The sequence below is a fragment of the Odontesthes bonariensis genome, chromosome 7, assembly GCF_027942865.1.
Source record: "Odontesthes bonariensis isolate fOdoBon6 chromosome 7, fOdoBon6.hap1, whole genome shotgun sequence".
NCBI lineage: Eukaryota > Metazoa > Chordata > Actinopteri > Atheriniformes > Atherinopsidae > Odontesthes > Odontesthes bonariensis.
Genome location: NC_134512.1, coordinates 24,762,492 through 24,790,461, shown reverse-complemented (window position 1 = coordinate 24,790,461; position 27,970 = coordinate 24,762,492). Strand labels below are relative to the sequence as shown.

Genomic DNA, 27,970 nt, shown 5'->3' with positions numbered 1-27,970 from the left:
AAATATTCTAGCTGTTGTGTGATCAAAAAGCCAGTAAATTTACATTTCCAGACAAGGAATACACACTGTAACTTTGCATTGGGTCAAGTTCTTACCCTCTTGATATGTAAAGGCTTGAATGTGAAAAAAACAATTACCCCCAGATGTTACATAAAGATGTCAATGTCTGAGGTGTTATTTTAATGTTATTAATTGTATTACTGTCCTTGTCCCAGTATGCAAGTACAGTATTGGAATGTATCTATAGTTCATTCAAGTATGTCTCGGTTCACGATAATAGATGGCAACATGTCCCCTTTCAGCTTTGTCAGCATAAGGCTTTTTCGAGTTGACCTACAACATCTTGGATCAAAACAATGGACAAACTATTTTTAGCTGCTTTCACAGCCCGGGCACAGCTGGTGTCTTGCCAAGAGGGGCACAGGTTCTGTTGCTTAGTGTACAGCCAGGAAAGCCTGCCATAATTTGTATTCATGGTTAACCTTTGCGAAGAAACACTACAGCCCTCCATATTCTAAAGTGTGATGAAGCATGATCTCACATACCTGTAAAATAAAACACTTTGTGTTTGAAGACACACTGTCTTATAGAAAGGGGATAATTTTTCTGACAAAGGGGAAAACATGTGGAAAAACACGTGTGACTGTCATCAACGTCATCACAAGGCAACATTATAATATTGTTGAATGATCATGAGAACTATGGTTCTGCAGGAGTCAAAGTAGTTTACAGAGGGACGGTCCAAAGTGTGTCAGTACGCGTTTTCAATCAATTGAAATAAATACAATTCGATAGCACGTTCAGAAAATTTATATTTTTCTACAAGCACAAAATAATGTTATAAAGTCTCACAGATAGAACAGCAAACGTCAAAGAGTTAATTAAAGGGTCTACATTAGCTGTTTTTTTTCAGTTTAAGTGGAGACAACGAAGAGTCATAATGTGGATCCACCTCCACTGAGGGAGTGCGCGCTCCCGCGTATAGGGGAGATAATTACTATCGGAGATAACTACTTGTATTCATCGCACCGCTCATAATGGATGTGTCCATGCATGTTGTGTTCAAGTTAAAAGTTTAAATTGTTTTAATTTGTGAATGAGGGAATCTGTTGAGTGGCTTCCTGAAGCTGGCTGTTTTTGGCATTTTGTGTTTCTCGGCATTCTCGCTCCCAACAAGCAGCCAGACAGCCTCCGATTAGTGAACACTAATCAAGTGTTGCTCCTGGAAAAACAAGTCAGCTCCTGGAAAAACCTAAAACCTCCAAACCTTCATATTATCTTTGCCCCGAGGATATCATAAATATTTGCGTGTGTGTGCCCCTCTGACAACCTGCTTTACAGCTCTGCCTATTTTATATGTTCTGTACGACTTATCTTTTTCTTCTTTTTTTTAAATAATGCAATGTACGCCATCTGTTGTGGTTATTCTCTGCTACTACTGAGTTATTCCTCTGCTGTGCACTTCTGGGTAAAGACAGGGATAGGAACTGTGGAACATGCGCAGAGCGCCCAGGTCGGTTTTAGTTCCACTGCATTCATGAAGATATTCAGCTCTCCGTGACATAGTATTGATGTATTAATCCAACTTTGAAATCATTTGCAGCTTATTTTGTCACATGCACATGTAATCAATGGCCAGAAGAAATATAGCCGTCAAAAAGGAAATTGGATATTAGCAATATAAGTCTTTATTTTTTAAGTGAAATCTGCTTGAAGTTTGTGATTCCAATTGTGGACAGCGTTTTTAATGTGAATGCACGTATCATACCTCGGAATATTGTGACATTTTCTATTTTTTGAATTGATCTATTTTTCGTTCTGTCACTGCGTTCAACAGCCAGTCTCACACTTTGAGTCTCACACTTTGAGTCCCATCAAGCCCCCCTCCGTGAGAAGCAGTCACTTCTGGAGAACATCAGAGGAAGAGGAAGCTGGGCAAAGAGTCTCCACCCGTGCTCATATCAATCACTGTTAAGTCAGTTTGAGGATGGACAGTCAGCTGGTATGAATGATAAAGACAAGTGAAGAGTTAAAGGGTAGCAGACTGTGAGAGAGTTTGATAGTGATGTTACAACATGTTGCACCGTTAGAGCATCACCACACCCAAGACTACGCTGCACACCAGAAACAATAATGTTTTTAATGTTTGCTGTTTCAACACATTTACACATGCACACAAAGAATTGCAAGATAGCACTCTCAAATTATTATATTTATAGGATGAAACCTCTTATTTTCACGGTGTGGTGCAATGGGAAAAAAAAAAAAAACGGGATGGGAACTTCCCTGGTAAAATTTTGGGGCCATTAAATTTCACACGAAAATCATATAGGCGGAAAAGGCAGAGAGGAAACGGCTATGAATGGAAAGAGAGAGCAAAAGCAGAGGGAGGGGAAAAAGAAACTTTAATCACAGAAACACTGACCCATAAAGCTAAAGAAGCAGACACAAGTGGAAACCAAAGGAATGTAAGCCAGCTGGGGGATACATCCATCCATCCAACTCTTTCTGCTGCATTTCTACTTAAAGCTATGGGTGAATTGGATCGGGGTGGGGGCTGGTAAAAGAAAAAGTCTCTCAAACAAAAGCCAAATTGAAGGATGGACTAAAACCAGCAGTGCTAAAACCCGGCGGCCGTCGAATTGGGTCCTTGAGCAGCCAGGCCGCACATTTCTGAGCTTTAGCCAGGAATGAGTTTGCCTTCCAACCTTCACAAAGGCCTTTCACACTCAAGACAGACAAAGTTCTCATACAATCTGTTAATTACCTGGCTGGCCGGAAAACTGGACGGCTCGGCCACGGCGTCTCATAGGCTCCCCTCCTATCCGATCTCCATTCTTGCCTCTGCGCGGCCTTGACTTGGCCCCACGGAACTGGAGCTAAACCCACATCCCCCTATTAAGAGCCAAAACCAATTAGCTCCCTCCATGATCACACTGCTGACTGTTCACTTTTCTTACTTGCTTGTGTACATCCTAATGCTAACTACAGCAAGATGTTTTACAACGGGAAATCTTATCAGGAGCTTGCTGATTGGTTCTATGCAGATTTCACAGTATTACAATGAAAGGATAACATTCCACAGAAGCATTTCCTCCTGGCTTCTGAAGGAGTGAAAGGTGCATACATTTAAGTTTTTGGCTCAGTCCCGTTGTGTTATTTTTACACTCTCCCATTGAAGGCCTAATCATTTCGTCATGAGGAAACGACTCCCTGTTTGGTTGAAGTCTCAATGCCATTTAGGAAGGCAGAGTTTATTATATTAAGTATGATGAATGCACTAAAATACCTCCTTTGGATTCAGATTGTAGCCCCAAGGAAAACGTCTACATTGCAGTGATTCACTGGAATGACAATCGGTAGGATTGTTCTAAATAGCGCTGTCCTGTTTGGGTTATAACAATATGCGTTCATGATTTCTGGCTGTCTCTCTTACATTCTCAGCAGTTTAAACATCCCTAAAATGTAGATATTGCATTGTGGGGCATTGTCTCTGCTTGGGTAATGGGTCTGTCCTGTTCATTGATGTAAGTGAGTGGCACAGAGCAGCCTGTCTCTCGACAAGGCTCAGCTCAAACAGATCTCTGCAATCATGAGCAGCAGGTGGGCTTGGACGGCTGTGCCTTCACTGCAAACAATTTTGCTTTGAAACCCCTTAAGCCTGATCCAAGACAGGAAGAACTTCCCATTAGTGATGCTTGTTTTCATTTCATGGACCACACATGCAAGCGCATACGAATCAAAACACATCAAAATGTTTAAGCAATGCAACGCTGCCTTTATTTTTACCCGTTTCCAGGAGATTTAACCAAACTTTAACTAGAACCATGACATGGCTAACCATGACCTCAAAGGAATAGTTCAACAATTTAGGAGAGAATATTTCTGTTTTTTATTTTTTATTTGTTTGATTAGTTTGTGACTCTCATGAAATTTAAGACTATAGCAAGCAGCAAGCTAGTTTTGTTTAGCACAACAAGTGAAAGAGAATAAGCTAGCCTAGATCACACCAAATGAAAACAAAAATCCACACAACAGCATCTGCGCCTAAAGATCTAAACTAAACTAGCCAAGAAAGAGGCCATCACATAACCAAAATGCCATTTTTACAGTTAAGGCTTTTTACAAATAACAAGGGATATTGCTTCAATTAGTTAGTTTCCTGTTTCCTGGCTTTTTGCTAAGCTGAGCTCAAATGTGAGAGTGGTATCATCAAACTGTCCTCTAGAAAGAAAAAAAAGAACTTTTCAAATAAAACTGTTGCCCTTTAGCATTAGTGGTTTACTTTGCTTGGTGCAGTGTTTTGTCCGAATTAGATTTTAAAAGATTTTTTTTTTTTTAAACCATGCCTAATAGAGATTTTAGTGGTGTAGAACTGAGACAATTTCTTCTCTTGCTCCAGCTTTGTGTTTCTACTGGAGGAAGAATGAGCTCCAGCTACAGTGGGCTTAAAGTTGTAATCAGAGCCCTGAGCCATCCGCCCTGCTCTGGGACTCTGGAGTGGTTTGAGAGTGGGCCAGACATTCCTGAAGAGATCACCGCCCAGACACCCAGCAGCAGCCAGTCAGCAACAAATTCCAGAATAGCAGTGCTGCCGCTAAAAATAGTCATCTGGACAGGAGAGAGCTGGAGAACTTGGTGAGTGGAGGGGGCTGCTGGATGGAGAATGAATGATAGAGGAGTAGAAGCTGAGCAGGAAAGGAGGGTGGTTTACTTCATTCCATATCCAGTCACAATGTTATCACAGCAGTGCAGAGGAAAAGGAGTCCTGCAGGGATGAGAGTTAGAAACCTGTGTGAGTGAGAAAGAGGGAACGTGAACTTATAAAAATGTGAGTGTGCTCAGTCATTTGTGTGTATGTGACTGTTTTAAAGCACGGAAAACGGCCTCTCAGACTGTTATTCCAAAAACAACGTGTCAGCTAACTGAAGGAACACATGCTCCACTGTACTCAAGACTTTCTTCAGGCCTTGCCTTCTGTTTATTTTTCCTGCAATGAACGTACAGCTCAGTTTGCAACAGCAACCCTAAACTTTCACTGTAGAACATCCTGCCTGCAAGACCAGTCAAATGCGCCAAGGCAGCACTAGCCTTGCCAAATCTTTCAGTGCTCTCTGCTAAACTAGCAGAATTTCCTTCTTCATTCTTCATATGAAGTCATTTTCTTTGCTGGAGACAAAAGCAGTTGTAAACTGATTTGGAGTCCATGTAAATTCTTCAGCTTTCATGTTCCAAATCCCTCTGCGTGTGATGGCTTTTATCCGTTGCAGCTCGAGGGGACTGAATCGAGAGGCCCCTTTTCAAGTCGGTGCTTCAAGCTAAAAGTGAAGAATAGCTTATATCCTCCAACATTATGCAGACTTCCATATCTGCAGGGCATAGAGTTAGGGTCATGCTAAAAGAGCAGATGGGGTACACGCGAAGGATCCAAAGTGGTTTATGGGTGTGTAGCTGAGTATGCCTTCTTCACCAGTTAACCATCACCCTCCACCTTCAGGGGCAAACAAGCTCACCTTCTGGAAATGGAGGGAGGAGGGGGAATGAGGGATAAGTTCAGAGGGTCTAGCAGCTGGACTTTATTTAAGGGTCAAAAAGTGAGACAGAAATGGTTCTGCAGACAGAAAAAAAATTCCTTTGAAACTCAGATCATATCAGTATCAAGCAGCTGAGGTTTCAAAAGAAGTTTTCTCTTTTTTGTTTTCTTCATGGCACAGTCAGTATTTGCATTGTAATGGAAATTAATTACTTTGGGCATGCAAATTGCTGCATAGTCGTTCTGTTATTGTTTGTCCGCAACAAAATGTATTACATCCCCTTTAATGTGGATGACTAGAATTAACATTATTCTTGTGCAATAGCAAAAGATAATTATTTCTTAAGAAAGGCAAGGACAACTTTGGACTGAGAACTGATGTCCTTTTCTCAAGTTTGTGGTCAGTGTGGCAAAAATTGATGTTGAAATAGCCAGGATTTGTTTATGAAAGGCTTAACTTCTTTTATGACTTAGGCAAGCTTGCAAAAACAAAGGAACAGTTTCAAAGCGTGTCTGAGGAAACCTAAATCCTGCTCTGTCGTGTGCTCTTGATGTAATGTCGTCTTCTTCCAAGGCCTGCAGCCTGTGCCGGGGCCGCACGAGCTGAGGTTGCTGTCCCGCTCATCAGTACCCTGAAAAACTTGCAGAGCTTCCAACCATCCACCCACTCTCCTTTGCTAAATGTGGATCAAATTAACCCAGCAGCAGCAGCAGCAGCAGCAGCAGCAATGTTCTCCCTCGACAATCAATTGACTGTCCAAGTCCTAAAAACAGACACTCTTGTTTCTTCTCCAAGCCAGACGCCCATGTTGTCTGCTGCTGTTTGTTTGATTCTGTCTGTTCTCTAATGACCATAAAATTGCATTTCTCCAGAGAGCACAAAATACTGTTATAGTCTTTTTTCTTTTGTTAATTATCAGCAGGTGTGCCAGTTAAAAAAAAAAACAAAACAAGAAAGCTACTCATTGAGGATGTAATATAAACACTTTTGTGGCATGACTATACTTAGGATTTGTTTTATATTTGCTCTGTTTCCCAGCTTCATTCAGGTGAGCAGGGAGCTGCCTCTGGGTTTTAGTCTTTTCCCCCCCAATTTAGGTGAAAAGCTGTTTATCGTGAGATTAGCTGCTCAAGCTTGATTTAATTATCTTAATTGATACTGACTCCCAATTGTACACTCTGAGATCATTCCTAGAATAGCTGAGTGGAAATTCAAGAGGATCCCTGTTAGAATGCAGGTCCATCTCTTGAATAAGGCTTACATTTTGGCCTTGAAATGCTTGTCTTTGCGGTGAGCTGAATTGTGTTTGACACAATGGCTTACAGAAGTGACCTGTTGTGACAGTGGGCAAAGTGTCAGGATTTTCACAATGGCACAGTCAAACCCAGCCTTGGGGTAATGTGTAAAAAAAGAAAATAATTTGTGCATGTGGACACTTTTTTTGTGCTTGCAGCACATTTGTGTCTTTTGCAGATGGGGTAGGACTCATCATCCCACAAACTAGAAAAAGAAAAAAAGTTTTGTAATCTGGATGTAGATATTCTGAAAGGACCTATTTTAAGGCAAACCATGATATTTTTTTAAATATAAAGAGGCTTACGTTCCTAAACCTAACCTAACAACCACTGAGAATGAAAAGAAATCTTTCAGATTAAATTAAATGTAAGATATACTCTGTCTGATATTCTTTTTGTGATCATTTCATGAAGTACTGTGAAAATTCAGCTATTTTCATGTCTATGAACACACAAAAGAGGAAAGTTGTAACTCTCTTGACCGGAGGAAGAGCATGAGGTAGACACTGTAATGTTTACGTACCAACACGCGTGACAACAGTTGGACATGTGGGAAAGAAGCAAAAGTTGAGTCTGGAACTGAATTTCTGTCGGAATGTGATACATTTCTTAGATAAGCATACAGGGGATTGTTCTGTGACCTTAAAATGAGTCCAATGGCTGTTTTGATTCATGTTTCCTCTGTAAAAATGGGTTATTATTGAAATTCATTGTAAATTGAAGCTGACCAGAACCACTGAGCTATTTTACAGTCACCTCTCTAACCCATAGGGGAATTACTTTTAAATGCACGAAAAATAGATTTTGGGTGGAGTATCACTTTAACATCCATCAAGTTAATTTCATTTTAACTGCAGCAGCTGAGGCTGTGTGGAAACATAGGCTAATTTCAGCTTCCAAAACAGGCCCGATTTCATGAGTAGAACTGCTTTCGATGGGCTGGCAGCCTACTTTTAACGGGCCATGACATTAAAGTATAGTCCTCAAAACTGTGTCAAAATGACTCGTACTCTTTTAGCAGTTTACATAAACCATTTCCCCCAAGACACTTAATTTACTGATTTTGGAAATCAGGACACCACTTTGACCTATTTTAAGCACAAGTGAGGTCTGTTGGATCATGAGTTCTTAATAAGGAAATGAAATCAGGGCATATTTCCAATGGTGGTTTGGTACATGTCCTACTAAGAGGAAACAACGTTGATTAAAGTATTTGTAGCTCTGTCCAAGGCCAACTTCTGCTTGTTTACCCATTTCCTTCACTTGATAAGAATAAAAAGACACTTTTGAATTGACAAGCGTTATACTTGCAGGTAGAAACTTTAGAAATAAATTTAGTGTATCGAAAGGACAAACCAAACACTGAAACTTTCAAGATCCATTTATTTGGGTCGATACAGTACTACATGGGCATTGTGTTGACCTGAATGATGAATTAAGACATTTTTACAGGATTTCAGGAACCTTTCTTGACTTCTTTCTCCTAACAACACACACTTGACCACTGCCTCCCCATTGAGATGATACCACTCTATTTGAAACATAGTTTTGTGTGTAGTACGTCCTAAACAACAAAACACAGTCCAAAGCAGGCCAAAGCATTACACAGAGTATTTTGACAACAACTTTAAATGGCTTGATCAATAAATACAAGTATAAAAAAACACAATGATAATAACTTTCATTGTCAAACAAACAAAACAAAACAAATCAAAACCAAAAAAAAAAAAAAGATACCAAAGGCACCCAACTTAATAAACCTTGGCAGTCCAGGATCACCCACAGACAAAAACAATAAATCAAAAATTGTGGCAAAAGCCAGCAAAGGTAATGAGCTGTTACGAAAATAATACTTAAATAACATAATAATACTAATTTATTATTATTGTCATAAAAATATCCAGTCAAGTTTTCCTATGATTAGACGTTCTGCTAACTAACAGATATGCACCAGTTATTTCCAGTTTGGCAGAGATAAAGTTTCATCATCAGATTCTTTCCATTGCTTTTCTTCTGTTCAAGCATTTTGGGCCTCTCTTTGGTAGAAGAATTACAATTTTCTTAGGGTCCGTTGGCAGCTGTTGACATATTAGAACAAATGATTTTATGCTGCCCTTTTCCAAATAAGCCTTTCATTGTCAAAGCTTGCTTTCTTTTCTATTTGAAATTGATCTAACCTTTAAGGTTTACCAAAAACAGCGGCAGAAGACCAATTCAAAATCAAATTTGTGTGTTTTTGGAGAGACTTTCTAATACTTCAAGGAAGGAAGTATTTTTCTGCCATTCATAAAGCAATAAAACATTTCTTATATTTTGGAAAATCAAAAACAGAAGCATAATAAAACAAAATACTAACATAGTATAATTTTCTCACTGTAAATCCAGTTGACAATAAAATGCAATACAAAAGGCAATAAAATGCAATATAATACGCAGTGGATCTTTCATGTGACTCCATACCCAGGACCTTTCCTTCACATGAGCTGACCCCTGACAACATTCAACATGTGATCTTTTTCCTTGGGGGTCATCTTCTGTATGTTTTCCATCCACATCATTTGATACTTTGGATGATGTGAATCACTGTTCTCCAGTTTTTTCTAGTTTTTTGTTTTTAACTTGCTTTGTAAGGCCGTACATATGACGCACGTCACACATTCACCATCTAGGAAAGCTCTATAAAAAGCATCTAAAAGAAGAAAAAAAATAAAAAATAAAAAAACAAGTGAGATTAAGTTGATGTGGAGATAATCTCATTCACCAATGGGAATTTCCCTCGTTGAAGAAGAATCCAACAGACTCCCTTCCCTGTCTGACTTACACATTCCCCTGAATCCTGTCAAAGCCTCATCACATCTTTGGTATAAAACAAAAACTTTCCATCTACACTTTCTATTCACTTTCTTTACCTTCTCTAGTCTACATTACAAATCCTTCACACAATAAATCTAACTCCATGACCTTTTCTGTATTTCACAGGAAGGTCCTCTCTAAAAGCTGCATCGCATCTCTCTTTCACACACTTTTCTTCTGCCACCAGCAACAAATCTGTACGCACTGCCTCCCTCTCACACTCAAATAAAAACAATAGCTGGCTAATTGTGCTTGGTTGACATAATGAACTAGTATACACAGCTGTAGGGCTGAGCACAGACTGCTGATCCCACCTGTGCTGAGTCGGGCTAGGGCTGATAAGAAATCTCCAGCACCAACAAGTCTGAGGAATTCGCTGTGTCATCAGCAAGCAAAAACAAACCACCTTACTTAGCCCTTTTCAAGAGCTGCGGGTAAAACATTAACTAGTCCAACAATGGAAAACACCTGACATGTCTTTGGTAACAAAACAAAAAAAAACTTACAGCAAGGTTAAAAGATCCAGGCACATTCCAAGACTGTGAGACGGTGTCTGTACCTTCTCCATTCAATAGGTGAGCCCCACCAGACCTCTCGTGCAGCCAGCAAAAGTGTGTTCAACCAAGCCTAACCTGCTGACAGACCAAACTACGGGCTTAATCACTGATAAATAAACACAGAGGAGACTACTTTTCCCATGGTGGCCTGTATATGCTGGTGTATCTGTGTGCGAATGTACACGTGGAAAAAAAAGGATTGGGGGGGGGGGCAGATGAGACCGTTTGAGGTCGACTGACCTTTAAACCATAAAAAACAAGTAAAGTTGGTCAGCAATGCTCTGAAGGCCCTGGGTTTCTCCACACTCACAAAATGAAATGAAAAAAAAAAAAAAAAAAAAACTGGTAACAGAGTGGCCTGGCTTTCCTCTCCACTTTACGGAAATGACATACATAATTTTTTAATTATAAATCAAAAAAGGCACTTCCTACATATTCCCTAGTATCATACACATATATAGGACATACGTTTTTCAGAAGGTGTATTTGCCTGCGTGCGTTACATGCGCAGACATGGGTATATATGTTGAGTAAATATATATGTATAGATATATATGTATCTATATATATATCTATACATATACATATATATGTTTCTCATTGCTAAGTAACACAATTATATATGTCAGTTACACAGAAAGTGTTGGAGATAAGGAGCTTTGGACTCTTCCAGTAATAGCCAGCACCCACCAGTTTTATGCACTTAAAACTAAAGCTACAAAATATTAATAAATAATCAGTAATGTTATTTATTTTTTGGAACTAGACCCTGGTTTGTTTCTTCTTTTTAAAGGAAGTAAAGATCACAAAAGCATGTGCTCTGTGTGAGTTTTAAGGTGCTTTTGTAAACTCATTTTCAAAACGGGTGGCGCAGCAGGAGAGCCAACCAGTTTCTGGTTGCTGCGTTTGTGATTCTAACTTGCCTTCTTGCTGAATATGTAAACATGTTGAACGCAGCAACGTCTCCGGGCGGGCCGAGAGAGCAGACTGGGTGGCATTCTCTTGAGCCAGCTCCGACTCTCTCCTGTTCACACAACCTTAACTGAATTTCCTCTGGCCAGATTAGTGCACCTAAGTGTGTACATCTGTGTGTGCGCATGTGTGTGAGCGCGAATATATCTTTTCCATCAAGATTTCAGCCCAATTTGAAAAGCCACAAACTCACCCACAAACTAAAGGTGTATCCCAGTAACACACTGGTCGTTAATACCACGCATTTACTTCAGTGCGCACACACTCACACACACACACACACACACACAAACACACGAATGCATAGTCATGTTTGAATCACTCCTGCTCGTTCTCTCTTTCTGCCACCCGCCTGTTAGGTGAGGTTGCTGCTGATGTCCAGGGCTTGCTGGTACACCTGAGTCATGTCCTCCAGATCCCCCAGCAAGGAGAAGCTGCCATTGTCCCCTGGGGAGCCTTTCATCTTGGGGCCACGGCTGAACTTGGGTCCTTGGAGAGGCGGGGCTGCCTGGAAACCCTTGAAGTTGGCGAGCTGCAGCAGGTTTTCAGCTGAGACACAAGCCCTGATGTTTGGGCGGAGGTGTGGGGTGGAGGGATGCCACTCAGCTCCGCTGAGGGAGCTTGGCGACAGGGACAGGACAGAGCTGTCCTCTCCCACTATACTGGAGGGCCGACTTTGACTGCGGGACAGACCAGAGTCTGTAGTGGGAGGAGACTCACTCATGACTCCCTGCACCGTTGCTGATGAGGGTGGCCCGCTGTAGGTGGAGTACTTGCCATTTCGCTTCAAGATGCCTTTTCTCCCCATCAGCCTTTTGGGTGGGGATGTGGCTAGCAGAGACATACTGGCACCCCCTAAAAGCTCTGAGGATTCACTGCGTTCTGGGGAAGAGTAGTACCCTGATTCCCGCTGCTGGTTGTTCTTCAAGATGCCCTTTTTAGGTAGAGAAGACACCATCTTGGCTGGAGAGCCACCCCCCAGATTTGTCTCCTCTTCCTCTTGATCTGGGCTTGAGGCCTCCTCTCCACCTTCTGCTTGTTGAGGCAGCACAGCTTGACCCAGCTCCCCTTCTTCAAGGCTGGCAGACTGCTGCTCCTCAGTAACTCTGGTCTTCAGGATGCCCTTGGGTCTCTTGAGACCAGGCTTGTCTTCCGCTCCACTGTGGGACTGTCCCGACTCAACATTCTCCTTCTTGGACTTTTTGGGCCTCTGGCGCGGCATCTGGGGAATGGCGACAGCTTTGGCTCCAGTACCACGTGGCTCGGTGCGATTCTGCCAGTCGATGAATCGGGCCAGCATGGGCGAGCCTCCATGGTCGCGTTGGGTCTCGCAGTCACACACACTGTTCTTCCAGCCCCAGTTTACCCACCAGTGATTGGCTATGTCCTCCACTGTGGCTCGGCGCTCGGGATTCACCATCAGCATCCAGCGGATCAGTCCGCGGGCATCTGAGGGGAAACACAACAGCCTGTAAGATCACCCATGATGGTTGATATTATAAAGTACTACAGTCCTAAATGGAGAAGTTCAGTGAGCTTGTCACATCTAGCTAGCTAAGTGAGGTCAGGCTGTCTAAAATCAAAGATGCTTCAACTCCCACGGCTGATACAAATAAATCACATGACATATATTAGGCAACATGCAGATTCAACTGTACAGCAAGTGTACAATTAGAGCACACTCATCCATATCCCATGTAATAGTTAAAGGACTAATATATTGTAGATACAAATACAAACTTTGTATTTTCTGGAATCTACTTGAAAAGAATGTTTTCATCTCAATATCTAAATATGTAACAGTTGAAATAACTTTGCCATGTATAGATTATAACATTTTTTGGTGTAGGGCTTTATAAGGAGTTTGGTACAGTACCTGAGGACTGAGTGGGCTCTTTGTACTCGCCATTGCTAATCTGGCGGATGAGGTTCTTGTGGTCTCCCCCATCAAACGGCATAGTTCCATAGACCAGGGTATAAAGCAGCACCCCAAGAGCCCAGCTGTCCACCTGGTGAGAACAAAAACCTGGTTACATGCTTGTTTACCTTGTCAGAACAATCTTTAAATGTCTACAATTCTAAAGTGTATGTGTGCTGTAGGGAAAAAATAAAAAATGAGGTGTGTTATGCAACCTATATGCAGTTTTCCGAATCCTGTTATGATTAGTGATTTATGGCACTGAAATGTGGAATGAGCTCAGCTCTACTCAACCTTAGATTAGAGATTAGAGTTATGCGGTAAAGTTTACTTTGATATGATGAAGCAAATCCAAAAGATCATATTCTTTAAGAGCTTCTAACACAAGCCTTTCACAAAGAAACGAGGATAAATCCCGGTGACATGATGAGAAATATCTAGTTTCCAAATAGATAAGTCGCCCACACTCTTTCCTGTTCTGTCAGGCAGAAGCAAGAACTTTCTGAGCACCAACTTAATATAATGTGGCAGTCTAAGAAGTTACATAAGAGTTTTTGTTTTGAGGCACGAGCAGGTACAGAGCCACGGGGGAAGTGGTGGGAGAGGAAGAGAGTATTAAGACCAGAAGAGATAGTAGAGTCATGATAGCCTGATCTGTAGACGATTTACTGGAGACAGGCTCGTGACCTGTCTCTGTGAGTGAGTGAGTGAGTGAGTGGGTGTGTGAGCAAGAATTTGACAGAAGATTTGTTGATTGTAGATCACAGAGAACACATAGATGTTCTGAGAAATGTGCTTCTGATTGAGGACAGCTAAAGCTCTGAGACATAGTCGAGGAAGAGGAAATCAGATAAGGCCAGTTAAGGAGCTGGTGTACTTCCCTTAAGACTCTGGACTAACATCAAGAATGCTTCACTCTTCAGTTGCACTGGTCCATTCTCAGGGGTGAGACAGGGCACACACTATTGTTGTGTTCTATTTTTGTTGCCTGAGTTTGCTGTAATTTGCGGCCTAACCCCAACTGTGGTTCTGTAGATTGGACTGCTGAAGCTTTTAGCACCCTGGAGTAAATTACAGTGAATCACACTAAATTGAATGGTTAGTCTTGAATATCTAAAAATGCAACTTTTTTTCCCCCCTTCCGTTGCCCTGTTTTCTCCGACCGATGCACTTGTAGACTGCTAGTTAAGTGGCTTTTGGGACTTCTTCTTTTTTTTTTTTTTTACCAAAACTATTTGGTAAGATGCTTACTTTGACCATGAGTGTTCTTTGAGGCTGCGGAGCTCATTCCAAAACCATTTAGCTAAAGAAAAAATGCACAAACAGCACCCTCCAGTTCCTCACTTCAAAAGACCCAAACACTGTTGGAAGGCAGGACAGGGGAGGCATGCAGACAGGGTCTGCGCTGACCCACTGTGGAGTTCCAAGAGACCTCCCTTTAACATCGGGCTAATCCCATCAAAAAAAGTGAAAATGTGAATGCATCAGACCATAACACTATCACATGTGTGATAGTAATGATGAAAGTTATATAACATGAGAGACATCTGAGGCTCACACCAAAATCAGTTTCCAGGATGGGGCAATAAATTACTACGCTTAAATTGTGACAGCTGGGTTTTAGTCTGTATCACTGCTTGGTTCACTGAGCTTCACCTCTGGGCCATGGTACGGTCTACCATTGACGATCTCCGGTGAAGCATAGAGCGGACTGCCACAAAAGGTTTGCAGCAGCTTGTCCTTATGGTACAGGTTAGACAGCCCGAAGTCAGCAATCTGTGGAAACAAGGGGGCGTGTGAGTTTTACATGAGCCATGATTGTTAATCACTCGTATGATAGTCAACACATCACAGATCAAAAAACAAATTCACCTTAATATTACAGTTTTCATCCAGTAGCACGTTTTCCAGTTTCAGATCCCTGTGCACCACTCCGTTCTGAAAATAAATGAGAGGAAACAAACTGATTGGTGTATCCATTAATTCATTATTCATGAACAGTCTATTGTATCGCGAAATTATTTACTCTCAGAACGATAGCTTGTGGCTCTCTGGGGAAATCAAGGAATCCTATTGGTCTAGTAGCCTTTAATTGGTCTTAGCCCCTCTAGGGTCTTTGTGCTGACATCTGCTGTGATTTTCTTTTTAAATCAACTCACATGTGTCACATAAACATCAGCCTGTAATTACCACCCTGTGTGAATGATGTTCTCATAGCATTTTGGGATTAAGAAAAAACTGTGGTGTTAATGCATGGGTTAGTTTTTTTTAAATCTAGGAATTAACATGTGGTATACAGGCAGACAGAACCAAGCTCAGATGTGGAGAAGTGACTTCACCCATCAACTCCCTACTGGCTTGCGCCACTCTGCATGGCATCTCGCTTTGGTATTTGTCTAGCATGGAGCTCATGTTCACGTGACTCTTATTGCTGGATACAAAGAAGAAGTGGTTGCTTGCTTGTTGTGTCAGTGACTCACACCACCCCACCCGGCAGGAGGCTGCGCTTGGTGGTGATGATTCATCATTCATGGCTGTCTGGGACTCTCCTGTCTGAGGACAATGATGTCATTCCTATCTCCAGCTGGGATGAGCATCACAAGAGAGGCGCCCATCCAAATAAGGCCTGCGACCTTAGGGTTTTCATGGGAGCAAGTCAGGTGTGAAACATGGTCTGCAGTGGGTGTGGCTGGAGCCAAATCCATTGGGAAAAGCCCCAGGGGGGTATCTTGGGACATCCATCATTGTATGAGCGCAGAATTAATGCAGGGCCAAATTTTCTGAACTGCACTGTAATCGGAGTATGAGCCTGAATTAAACAGGCCTGTGTTCCCTCTTTACTCAGAAACAGATGACTCTAACACCAGAGCGCCAAGAAAAGCATGCTGTATGAGGCCTGCAGATTAACGGGCTATATGTGTGCTATATACTGCATGAGTGTGGTGCATTGTTTATAGTACTATAACCCTGGAAAACAAAGCCTACATTCATATAATATATGTAAAAATACACATAATTTGACCAGTAAATGGATATGTATGTTTTGTCTCTATAAAAAACTATGGAATGTGTTTTCTCACCTTGTGGCAGTGGTGCACAGCAGAGACTATCTGTCTGAAGAAGTGTCGTGTCTCGCGCTCACTCAGGCGCCGACGCTCGCTGATGTAGTCATATAGCTCGCCCTTGCTAGCGTACTCCATCACAATCACGATCTTGTCCTTATTTTCAAACACTGACAAATGATAGGAAAATCATTGGAATCCATTAATACTTACTTTTAGAAAAGACATATCTCTATTAATTGCAACAGGGATGGAAGAAAAAGTTCCAAAGTCCTTCAAGGTGCATTTTATCACCTTAAAAATAAAGAAATGAGGCATTATTATGTAGTAGGGAGAATAAATCCGATTCTGGAGCAGCATATTGCATTTCTACACTTCTCCCAGGATTACATCACTCTAACCCCACCTCATGAGCCTGGCTTCTACACAACATCGCAGGGAGGGGCCGTTAACACAATCAAGTTCACTCTTCGGGGACCAGAACAAGTGCAGTGAAGTGAAAATGTCCAAAAAAACAAAGTGAGCAAAAACAAGCACTGCATGAGAAGAGGCAGAGTTAACTCTACTGACAGAGGGTCAAAATGTGGACTTGACACATCACACTTCGGCCTCACATCATGTTGCCACTTTTCACAACACACTCCAGTATTCCTGACCTCCACAATGAAATTTGGGCTCAAACTTATCTGTTCCATGTGTTACTTTATTTATTAAAGATTCTGACTAACTCAACACATAAGAGCATCTCTTGTATTTTCGATGTGAGTCATTTGGGGAAGTTAAGTGTCATTATTAACTTCTCTTTACTTCAAAATTGAAGTCACAGTGGTGATATTATTAATATTGTCTTCAGTGAGAATTCATGCATTTTTTACATCTAGGATTGCTTTTTCACTCACTGATTGACTTTATAAGACCAAAGCAAATAAAAAAAAAAGATCAAAACTGCAATTAAACTTCAGTTTGAATTTTTAAATAGATACTGATAAGATTAGCATGTCATCTGTGTGTGTGTGCCCAACAGTACCACCTGTATTATAATTGTAAATTGTTTCACATCAGCTGATGCCAAAAGTTACATTATTTCAGTTGCATTACTGTAACTCTCCACCATTAAACTCCAGGTCATCAAACATGTCACTCTGTGTCAGTTTTTAGCTCTCTCGTGTGTCATTTTATCTTGGCAACATACTTCTCTTTGGCTTGAAGGGAATGCCAGTGGTTAAGGAAAAAGAAAAGGAAAGAGAAAAAGACATAAGAAACACTGAGATGATGATGACAACAACACAGTCAGCCATGTTGCTGAATACCGAGTGTGTTGATTTTCCCACACAGCGGGGTCACCAGGGGTGAGGGCCTCTACTTTCTACACCCTTGAGTGAGCACCTTCATAGTCTGTCACACTACTTTCCTCAGAGCCCCCCCCCCCCCCCCCCCCCTTTCCCTCCCAGGGCCCTTTTAAAGATATAATCCTCAACAAAAACACACAGTTGCTGAGTGATGGTAATGCTCCCCGATTGTGACTGTCTGGCTGCTTGGGAAATAGCAGACGGGATGTAAGCCAAGCATTCCGGAGGGCAGAGCAGATCAAGCCTTCTGATTGGTGGACAGCGTGGTGGCCTGGGGTGACATTCGCACTGATCCTTGATGGGTTTGAGCTTCGAGAGCCAATTCTCAACTTACCTTCAGCTCCTGGTGGTGAAGTAATTACCTGGCTTACATAAGCTGGGTTTGTTACAGTCCGCTGGTTGCTCCAGCCATCACTACAGCCTCTCTGTCAGTCATTGGGCTTTGTTCACAGGTGAGACCCTCATATTTGACTAATCAGCACCTACTGGCCTATTGCCAGCACTGATGATAGACAGGCTGTTGCAAACAGTAGACGTAGACAATGGACAAGGAAGCGCCGAAAAACTGCCCACTTTTTATTGCAATATTTTCATGTAGTGTAGGTCTAGGTTATTTTTAAAATTTGGCCTTATTCACCCAACACCTCTCTACTCAAGAAACATTCAGCTTTCTTGCAAAGAGTTAGATGAGATCTATGCCAAAGCTTGTTGTCAGTACTTTTTATTTTTTACGATGGTTCAGTGTACAACCTTAAGAAACTCTAAACTCTGGGTGTCACTCTAGAGCAGCAGCGTCTCAAACCAAAATTAACAGAACTGCATTCAATGGTGCAACCTAACTTGTAGCCATCCAGAGACATACAGATCCCTAAGTTCAGAGATTCATACCAATGTTGACTCAGGTCTTTCTTAGGTATACTCATCTTTTGAGGAAAATCTTGAAGTATTTAAAAACACAAACACTAGCATGCACAAGCAACCTGCCCAGCTGCCACAACATGTGAAGGAAAATGCTTTGCGTATTCAAGTCACTTCCAAATACCAAGTTCCAGATGAATAGTAAAAGTTATCAAATCTCTTGGCTCTCTTTATATATATTCATCCAAAAAATGCATCCAGGTAGCCTGGAAATTTGTTACAACTAGCAACACAATTGCAGTTGAAACAGGATAGCTCTGTGTGAGATTAACAAAATCCACACAGCACCTGTTAAATCGTTCAATAATTAACACATTATCTATGTTTTATTCAATTCAAACACACTCAAAACAACAAGTTATGGTTTTATAGAGGGTTATGTGTATTTTTGAAGATAACCAGCAGCATTGTATATTTTGTACACACATGAAAATTTGTCAATTTATCATATGTAAAGAAGCAAATAAGAATACATTGAACTATTTTTCAGTTTTATCAGGCTTACCTTTACAGTGTCTCTACATACAAAGGTGGTAGAAACAGTTCATTTTCTTGTATCAGTTTGTGCCTTTACAGCAATCTTAGGAACTTACAATTTGTTTGAAGAGGAGGACACTAAGATTGGTCTGCGTAGCAGTGACTGATCAGAAAATAGCAAAATCGGCTTTTAAATGCCCCACACAGCATGCTGAATGTGAGGGAGTGGTAAAAATCAATCTTCACACACACATCTGTTTCAGCTTTGCTTCATACAAGGCAGTTAGCAAGGGCTGTTGAAGAGGGTGTTGCCGGATACACAAATCTCTTGGCCTCCTATACATCTCTAAAGCAAGGCTGGGTGGAGGCCAGGCCACAACAGTAAACGCTGGGTTTGAGGAGCGAGAGCAATGAGTTTGGTCGAGTTTGTTGGTAGAGCAGACTGCTTATAAAGAAAGACGACACACAGGAACCTCATTCGGGTTCAGAGTTTATGAAGCTGGGTGTTCTTTAAATCATTCTCTCGCAAGACACTTTAGCCCTCCAGATGATTACTGGCACGTTCCCACGACAAATAGTTATGTTTGTTTGAATACACTTTGGTGATAATGATCTGTGGATTTTCAAACTGAACAAAAGACAGTGGGTAAGCCAGTCTGAGCAGTAGCACACAACCTGTTGCCATTGTGTCAAAGCAGCAATCCTGAAAAGAACACTGAATTGTTGCTTTGTTGACACAAGCTTAAAAATAGTCATGAGTCACAAATCATATAAAACCAAATCACACTGCAGTGCATTGTGAGTTAAACTGCCGGCGCATGGGCCAGACTAAATCATAGGTGATGATTAACTGTGAGTAACACTTTACAAATTCAATGGGAACTGTTTAATATTTACAGTCACCATTAATTCTAATCTAGGTTTTCCCTGTGGTGATGTTAGGGTCACTCAAAGGCGCTCATCAAAAAAGGAGGCCCCCAAACCGTTAATATGTGTGCTGTCTGAGCCTGAGTTGTAGGCTTTGATATTTAGAGTTGCTTCCTGAGGTTGGATTTTGTTGCCATTGCTCATGGGAAGGCTTACGGCCTTCCTCCTGCAAAGCACTGGACCGGAGTCAGACAGGGTGCAAACCTGGGTGACTGAGGTCAACTTAGTGTCTCCCAAGATATGCACACATACAAACACACACACACGCAAGTACAGTCTGGCTCCCAGCTGCAGTTGTCTCTAAGTATCAGCAGATGTCTGGCCCTGAGATCAAGACCAGAGAAAACAGGGGATGAGACCTCTTAGATGTGGAAGAGGCAATCTCTTAGAATATCACCCCTGCTATAAAGACAAACTTTTAACATATAAATGCACCCACAGACACACACATACCCATAGAGATCGAGACACACACTGTCAAAGTCATCTTGACTTTTACTGGCCCAGGCAGCCAGACAGAGGATGAATAACATCCCAGAGTTGTAGTCCTGGACTTATTATGACATCTGCGTGTTTAAAAATGAGCTGGAGGAGCGGAGCGCTTTGGATATGTCTGTTTTTGCTAATGAGTGTTAAAGTCAAACAACAGTCTATAATTTGTCCAAGGGTATGTTTGCATTTCCAGACAAGCACCAGACTCTCACCTTCATATATAGAGATGATGTGTGGGTGGCGGAGGGATGACATTATTTCGATTTCTCGGCGGATATGCACCATGTCCTGCTCATCTTTGATCTTTTCCTTCCGAATTGATTTGATAGCTACCTGGAAACAGAGAGAAACCACTTTTATCAGATGACTTGCAGCAACGTTAAAGTGACATTTGTGATGTGCATCAAGTGTAACAGTTTAAAACATCCATCCATCCATTATCTATACCGCTGAATCCGTCGATCGGGTCGCGGGTGGGCTGGAGCCTATCCCAGCAGTCAATGGGCGAGAGGCGGGGTACACCCTGGACAGGCCGCCAGTCCATCGCAGGGCAGTTTAAAACATATCTCCTTTTTTTTTTTCAATTAAACTGAATATATTATGTTTATTTAATTTGGAAGGGGCGATGACCAAAGAAAAAGAAAATTGAAAAAAATGCTAAATAAGACACCACATTCAAGTCACATGCATTGTCTTATCAGTGTACTTTTACACAACCTTTGCACAGTACAAACTGCATACCATGTGATGTCTGTCAGTTTCAGATAAACCTGTGAGCAGAAATAACAAACAGACAAACAGTGTTCCTATAGGCCTCCACACGGGTTATAACTGAGCCTTGCTTTGCACATTTAAACATATATTACCCAGAATCCTCCCTCTTGTTTCACTCATTCACTACTGCATACATAATGAACACTAAGTAGTTCACTTTTTGCACAACACTATGCTGTAAATATGGAGGGATCTCGGACAGTGTAGGTCTCTAAAGGCATGCTAGTGCACGGTTATGCTTAATGCTAAAAGCAAATGCCAACTTATAAAGACAATACTATTGTTAATACAATGCATGTCTGTTAAGATTCTGAGTCATCCAGAAAGCAGTAATGCCAAGTGTTCAAACACAGCAACAGCAAGCTAGAACTGAGAGAGCCTTGTGGATGAAAGGTGTAACATCTTTAAGAACCAAAAACCAGTTGTCTTTTTAGGTGTCTTGCATTATAAGGTATAATGTTGGGAATTTAAATGCATCTTCCATCTGTAACGTGCAGGTTAGCAGGTTAACATTTGCATGGTGTCACTAAACACAAAGTCCAACTTAACCTGTGGTTAGCTTTTCAGGAATAAAGTTGTAAATATATGCTTAACAAATTAGAATTCTGTACAAAATTGTGCTGTTTGCAGTTTATCACATGGAGACAATGTGTATAGTTCACATCACAGTGGTGCCAATGGAAAAGTCACAGATAGCAGTAAAGTCAGCAGGCTTCACCTTCTTGACACAAACAATGTATTCAAAGGAATTTCATGGCAACTTGTTCAAATGTTATTGAGATGATTTAATATGTGCTAAAATGAAGGACCATTAGAATGAGAGACCAATATTCTCATCAACAGAGACAATGAGGATCAGAGGCATTAAGAAAATAAGGTTGAGTAAGGTGTGGAGGTCTTGAAAGTAAGAGGGTTCCTCCATAAATCATAATGTTGTTATTAACATCCACAGCACAGTTTCCTCTCCTGTCAAAAAGTCCTTGACAGGACATTAATCATTCCCCAGAATCTTATTTTAGACATTCTGATGAGGAACTACTAATGGCCTCCATCTGAAGCAACCTGGAAAGCTGCCCTGCTGAGAGTTTTATGGGAGAATCAGGACAATAAACAGAGGTTGCGGAAGTGTTTCAGTCTTCTTGTCTTGCTAAATGAGCCCATTATAAGAGATTCAACAGTTATCAACAACTTTTGATACGACAATTTTTCATTGTCATGGTGGTACCACTAGCCGCAGCTATATGCATTCAAACCACTAGCATATGCACTTCATAAATGAGAGGTTAGTGGCCTTCTCTAAATAAACCAATTGAGAGTACACAGGCTAGCACATCATTATAATTGTAGCCTAAACACTCTGGATTGAGTCCTGGTTTTCCTTTGATCAGGTCTGTATAGAGTCTGCTCACTCTGAATACTGTTAGTTTAAACTTTTGTCCTCTCCTTGCTAAGCTGCAGCCTCCGGAGGAGCCAAGCTTTATTCCATGCAGCAGAAACCACAGGCGGTCGTGAGTGCCAAGCTAATTACCGTGTACATCAATAAAAATAACCCCAAACCGGAATAGCTCTCATCCAGAGCATGACTTGATTACACAGAATCTAAAGAAATTATACTACAATAAACAAGCCAGCGGATTTACGTGCTGTGTTCATAATTGGTAAAAGTTGTTTGTTTCTTAACACTGATGTGCTCCTTTACCTCATCAAAATGGTCATCATTTATCACTGAACCTCAAAACGTAATGTTTTTGTCTTAGGCGTTCAACGGTGAGGCAGGAAGGGACGACTTCCATAATTAAGTCAAATGTTTATAAAAACATAAACAGAACTTACACACAAATCCTGATTAAATGTCCATATATTACTACTTCCTAAAACTAAAATGCTTTCCTCTCCTAGAAGGGGAAGTTATCAATCTTTATCAGCCAGTTTAAGCTAGCTTACTGAATGAGCTCGCTCTCCCACAGCCAGGTGTCTCCAGTGTATCTCCCATGCCCTAGACTCCGATGAGGATCATTAAGCAGGACTGTGGATCAGCCACTTCCCAGCTAACTGGACTAGCTCAGAGAGTTAAACTTGTGCTTAAGTGGATCCTCATTACTGTCACTCACAATATACAGGCACTGCACTGTTACCCATGTCAGCTTCTGCCAGGTATGGGACTGCTTCTTTGCTCCTCCCAAAAAAATCCTGCTCTTAAAAGGGCTTGTTTGAAGTGAAAGTCCATGCTTCGCTCCAGTGGAGCCTGAAATCTTCCCGTGTTTTCTCAGGCCATTAAAATAGATGAAGTATTCATCACAAGCTGACCTGTCCCTGCATTGTTTAAAGATCATGATCATCTGTTTCATTGACTCTCTGTGTCTGAGTAAGAGTTAGGGGCAGGAAAAGAGTGAGTGGGAGAAAGACTGTCACTTTTTCAGAGAAATTTACTCTCTAAACACAGCCAGGAATCATAATACCTCATCAACGGCACCACATATAGCAGAGGAATGTCAGCGTTTTTCCCTCTTGTGTACCTCCCTTTTGAAGCCATTGTTGGAGAATGATGTAATCTGGTGCTTTAAGCAAACATTAATATGACTCTGTATCCCCCTCAACTGAGGCAGTCCCTCTCTTGTTATGGTGATGGGCTTCCCTTTATTTCTGTGTTAACTGCTCACCTCTTCATATCTGTGATGGATTCTCTATAGGTTATATCAACCTTCCCCAACTATCTCATTTCCTGCTGTGGCTGGCCTTTCATGTGTCAAAGTCCATTTTAGGTCTGGCTGTCACCACGACCTTTACACTACAGTCCTCTTGATGTCATATTATACATAAGAACTCACACTGTCTCTCTATACATACCAACATGCAGCACATTTTCTAGAGCTATACACATACACACTTGTTTGTCACATTTCTATGTCTGTGATCAATTGTACCTCATACAACACTGGATTTCCACCAAGCTGCCAGGCATTGCAACATATGGCTATCCAGATTGAAAAAAATCACTCTGTTCTGCTTTCACTGATACTGTAAATGGGTCCACATCAAGTCAATCCTACGCAAGTACTGAGGGTTAATTCTACCACGCGCAGGCTCACAATCAATCGCACTGTTTCCTTGGTTTATCTCCTTGCCCTGCTCCTCTGATTGGGTTCGTGGAATGAGCCAGGAAAAGGCGTAAGGGAGTCGAGATGACTTCACAACAATCTCACCACATTGCTGAATCTGCCATATGGACACTAGGGACTTCCTCTGGGCCAGAGGTCGAGTAAACTCTAGCAAGGCCGTGCCAGACACATGTGGCTCATGAGGCAGTCATGCTCTGTTAGTACTTTGTGTCCAGACACTGATTCTCTAAGGACTTCCCGATTTGTACATCATTTTACAGTCCCACAAATACCACATAAGTTGTTGTTTTTATTGTTCAGTTTTAAATCTAAATACTACACTCAGAAATGAAAGACATAAATACAAATAAGTATTGGTGTGTTTATAGTTTTGGAATATCATTGGTAGGTAATAGTAGTTGACCACAAAAAGTAGATTCTGTGACAAATATGTTTCTTGTAAAAAAACAACAACAACAAAAACATCATCCATAGCAAACCATCGGACCCCAAATAGAAAGTCTGACCTGTCCCATGCAGTTTTATGATCAACAAAGGTAAAATACTCCACAAGTGGGACAGCCCTCCCCTAGCCCCTCCACCCCTTTAAGCATTTATTTGCCAGGAGCTATGAAACCATGGGGGGACATTGTTGACCTGTACTGAGTTTCATGGAAAGTTCCACATGCCCTGCCAGGGTGAGCACATGGGTCAAATTTGGCATCACATGGAAAGATGTACAGGTCTGCAAGGACATCACAGCAGAGAGTGGTTTACTGTGACACACGCAGCTTAAATCACGATCAAACAAAAAAACTGGCCACACGACCTATTCAAACACACTCCAAACCATGCAATATACAGTATAGTACAGTATTGTGCAATCTTATTAAAAGTAGTATTTAATGGGAAATAATTTGATAAATTGTGTTACTATTCCCTTAACTTACACACACACATATTTGATTAGACCATATTTTTCCTCTATATAAGCACTTGGCAGGTAGTGCTTATAAAGCATCTTGGAGAACTTCCCTGCTTCTGTTTCCATAGCTTGTTTAGAAAACATCCACAGCGCCTAAAATGTTTTCACGGTGGCCTGCTGGACTTCGAAAGTTGTAAGTTAATGGGCCTGCATTGTAATTTGAGGGTGACCTAGCAGCTTTTCCGTGGTGCTTTCTGGGTTCACACGAGCCGCATCGGTCAGTCAGTAGCCGGATTTGCAGCCCGGCATCCGGTCGTGAGGCCCTGCACAGGACAAGGCGTGTGCAGCACAACTCCCTGGCCCCGTGGGCCCGATTTTGAGCGTGGGGGGAATTCCCAGAGGGGGCAGGACACGCACGAGCTTCTGAGGGCGACGGCGCTTCATCTGGGACCAGTCTTGTTTGCGGTGACTGCAACAAGCGTGCGCATATAACAACCGTCTAGGGCTCACTAAAAAACACTATGACAGATGTTTACAGCTGCATGGCGCGTGTGTGAAGTGGCTCACCTCTCTGCCGGAGTGCCGCTCGATGGCTTTCTTGACTTTGCCATAGGTGCCTCTCCCCAGCGTCTCCAGCAGCTCGTAGCGGTGTTTAAGATTGTGCTTGTGGTGGTGTTTTTTCACGCCTGAATTCCTCCGGCCGTCACCGCTTGCTGTGGTGTCCTCAGGTGAGGTGCCGGCAGGTGGAGGCGTAGCTGGAGGTGCAGGAGACGGAGCACCCACCACCGGGCTGCCCCCTGCACTTTGGCCTCTCTGGGACCCGGGACGGGTGGCCCCTCGGTTGGGCGATAAATAAGCGGTTTCCATTTAAATAGGGAAGCGTTAAAACAATCTTCCCACTGTTAAATATTCTAAACTACCTACTAAAAGAAATGATTTTATAATACTTATAGGTCTAATAATAGTTATAATAAATAAATAAATTACAAGGAATAAAGCTAGTGATGTTATCACATGTGGAAACGAACATTTCCAGATTGTCTTGGTTGATCAATTGGCTTTGATCTTACCAATTCATGTTTTTTATAATCAATACTAACGGAGCACACTGGTCTAAAAGGGTTGCTCCATAATAACCCGACATATACTCCTCTATCTTTGCATGAAAATGTTTTATAGTGCCAATAATATAATAAAATATAGCATGTATTCAGGTTTCGACAGCAGGCTGCATGCCGGAAGCTGAACACTTTCGATATCAAGATATTGGCTATATGTGGAAGCTGTATCCCGTTAAAAAGAAAGAAAATAAGCCAAAAATGAATTTGGTCTGATCCCCTCACTCCTCAATTGATTGGCACGATCTATCTGTGGTTAATTCTATCCCGTTCACATCATCTGTCGTCCTACACGCTGCCAACATTACGAGAAAGGCGAAAAAGCTGCGACGAAACCGGCGTTTTGGATGAAGATGACCCTCATTTTGTCCGCGGCCCAGGTACAGCTCCTCATTCATCATCTGGAGTCTGTCTATTGTGCGTCTGCATGCTCCGTGCAGTGGTCGACGGTGGTAGAAGTGCGCTGTGGTCGGACACTATCTCATGCTGAGACGATGTGGTTATTGCCATGGTCGTTTCGCTGCTCCCCTTCTTCTCCTTCTTCGTTTGCCCTTCTTGTGTTTCTCCTTCCCTTTCTCTCTCTATCCTCAGCGTGAGGGGCAGTGGAGAAGGAATGCGAGATGATCCGAGACCGGAGGCGGAGTTTACGCAGACCTCCTCCTTCCCTGTCTTTTCTCCTGCCTTTTCTCTCTTTGTGCTCTTATCCCCGTTTGCGACTGCCACCGACCAGGGGCGTTGCCAGAAAAGATGTGCACATGAGGTGACCCCCCCCCCCCCCCCCCCCCCCCAAAAAAAAAATCTAATTTAGAGTCTTGTCATCCATTTATTTCATGAACACTTAAAACTCAAATCTATAGAATTATTGCTTTTCACAGTCAAACAATTATTTGTCAGTAATAATGAAGCCATTGTTTGGCTGATCCAAGAGACATTTGGTATTCGAGAATATGCTGTGTTTTCACCATCTACCCTGTCCAGTAATTATTAAGCTTGAGCTTTTGTTATCCACAAACTAGCATACCACAAAGAGTGGAATGAGGGAAAAAATAACCTGAAGGCAACGAAGCCCACAAGAGCACAGTGGTGCACGAAGTAATCAGATCCACCAGGCAGTGCAAAAACACTACATAACAAGAAGAGTAAAAGTCCCACCCAAGTAAAAGATTACACATAGTTTTAAGAAACAAGCTGGATAAGATATGGTTTGGAAAAGTACTTATTTGGTCCAGCGGATACATTAATGCATATGATTAGAAAACAGCCAATAACAGCATCTGATACACAAATCATTCTTTTTTTTAATCCTCATAAGGAAAATGACATTTGGAAACCACTGCTTTAATCATTCGCCATGTTGGATTTGAACAGTTTGTCCAAATCCATTGTTTAGTTACAGAGATAACTTTGAACGAAAGCGGTCAAATAAACATAGTGGAGCAGAAAGTACAATATTTCTCTAAGAAATGCAGCAGGCTGCAAGAAAGTTGCTGAAAATAGAAATAACTGAGCACGAGTACCTAGATATTGTACTTAAAGGGATAGTTCGTTTTTTTTTTTTAAGTGTGTGAAGTGCTTATGAGTAGTTATAGTAGGTAGCACAGTCTGTTTGGATGGGCAGGGTAGAGTTCGCATTGGGGAACCAAGCTAACATCTACTGAGAGCAGGGACAAAAGATGAGTGCAATTTGGCCATCTATAACAA

General features: G+C 41.7%; 1 protein-coding gene across 1 annotated transcript; it reads right to left on the bottom strand.

Moving 5' to 3' along the window:
* Nucleotides 1-8,195: 8,195 nt before the first annotated feature.
* Nucleotides 8,196-26,971, bottom strand: nuak1b (NUAK family, SNF1-like kinase, 1b). Its single transcript, XM_075470270.1, has 7 exons — nucleotides 25,719-26,971; nucleotides 20,567-20,687; nucleotides 16,210-16,361; nucleotides 15,002-15,067; nucleotides 14,786-14,905; nucleotides 13,088-13,220; nucleotides 8,196-12,660 (listed from the first exon to the last, which is right to left on the bottom strand). The coding sequence occupies exons 1-7, from the start codon at nucleotides 26,016-26,018 to the stop codon at nucleotides 11,567-11,569; spliced, it is 1,986 nt and encodes a 661-aa protein (XP_075326385.1). The 5' UTR covers nucleotides 26,019-26,971; the 3' UTR covers nucleotides 8,196-11,566.
* Between the last annotated feature and the right edge of the window lie 999 nt (nucleotides 26,972-27,970).

Bases quoted from the DNA above. Each gene is read 5' to 3' on its own strand.
- nuak1b (XM_075470270.1), bottom strand. From the start codon at position 26,018: ATGGAAACCGCTTATTTATCGCCCAACCGAGGGGCCACCCGTCCCGGG. The intron at 15,068-16,209 runs GTGAGAAAACAC...ATTTATTTTCAG, and splicing joins CTGTGCACCACTGCCACAAG to AACGGAGTGGTGCACAGGGA. The intron at 12,661-13,087 runs GTACTGTACCAA...GTTTCCCCTCAG, and splicing joins AGAGCCCACTCAGTCCTCAG to ATGCCCGCGGACTGATCCGC.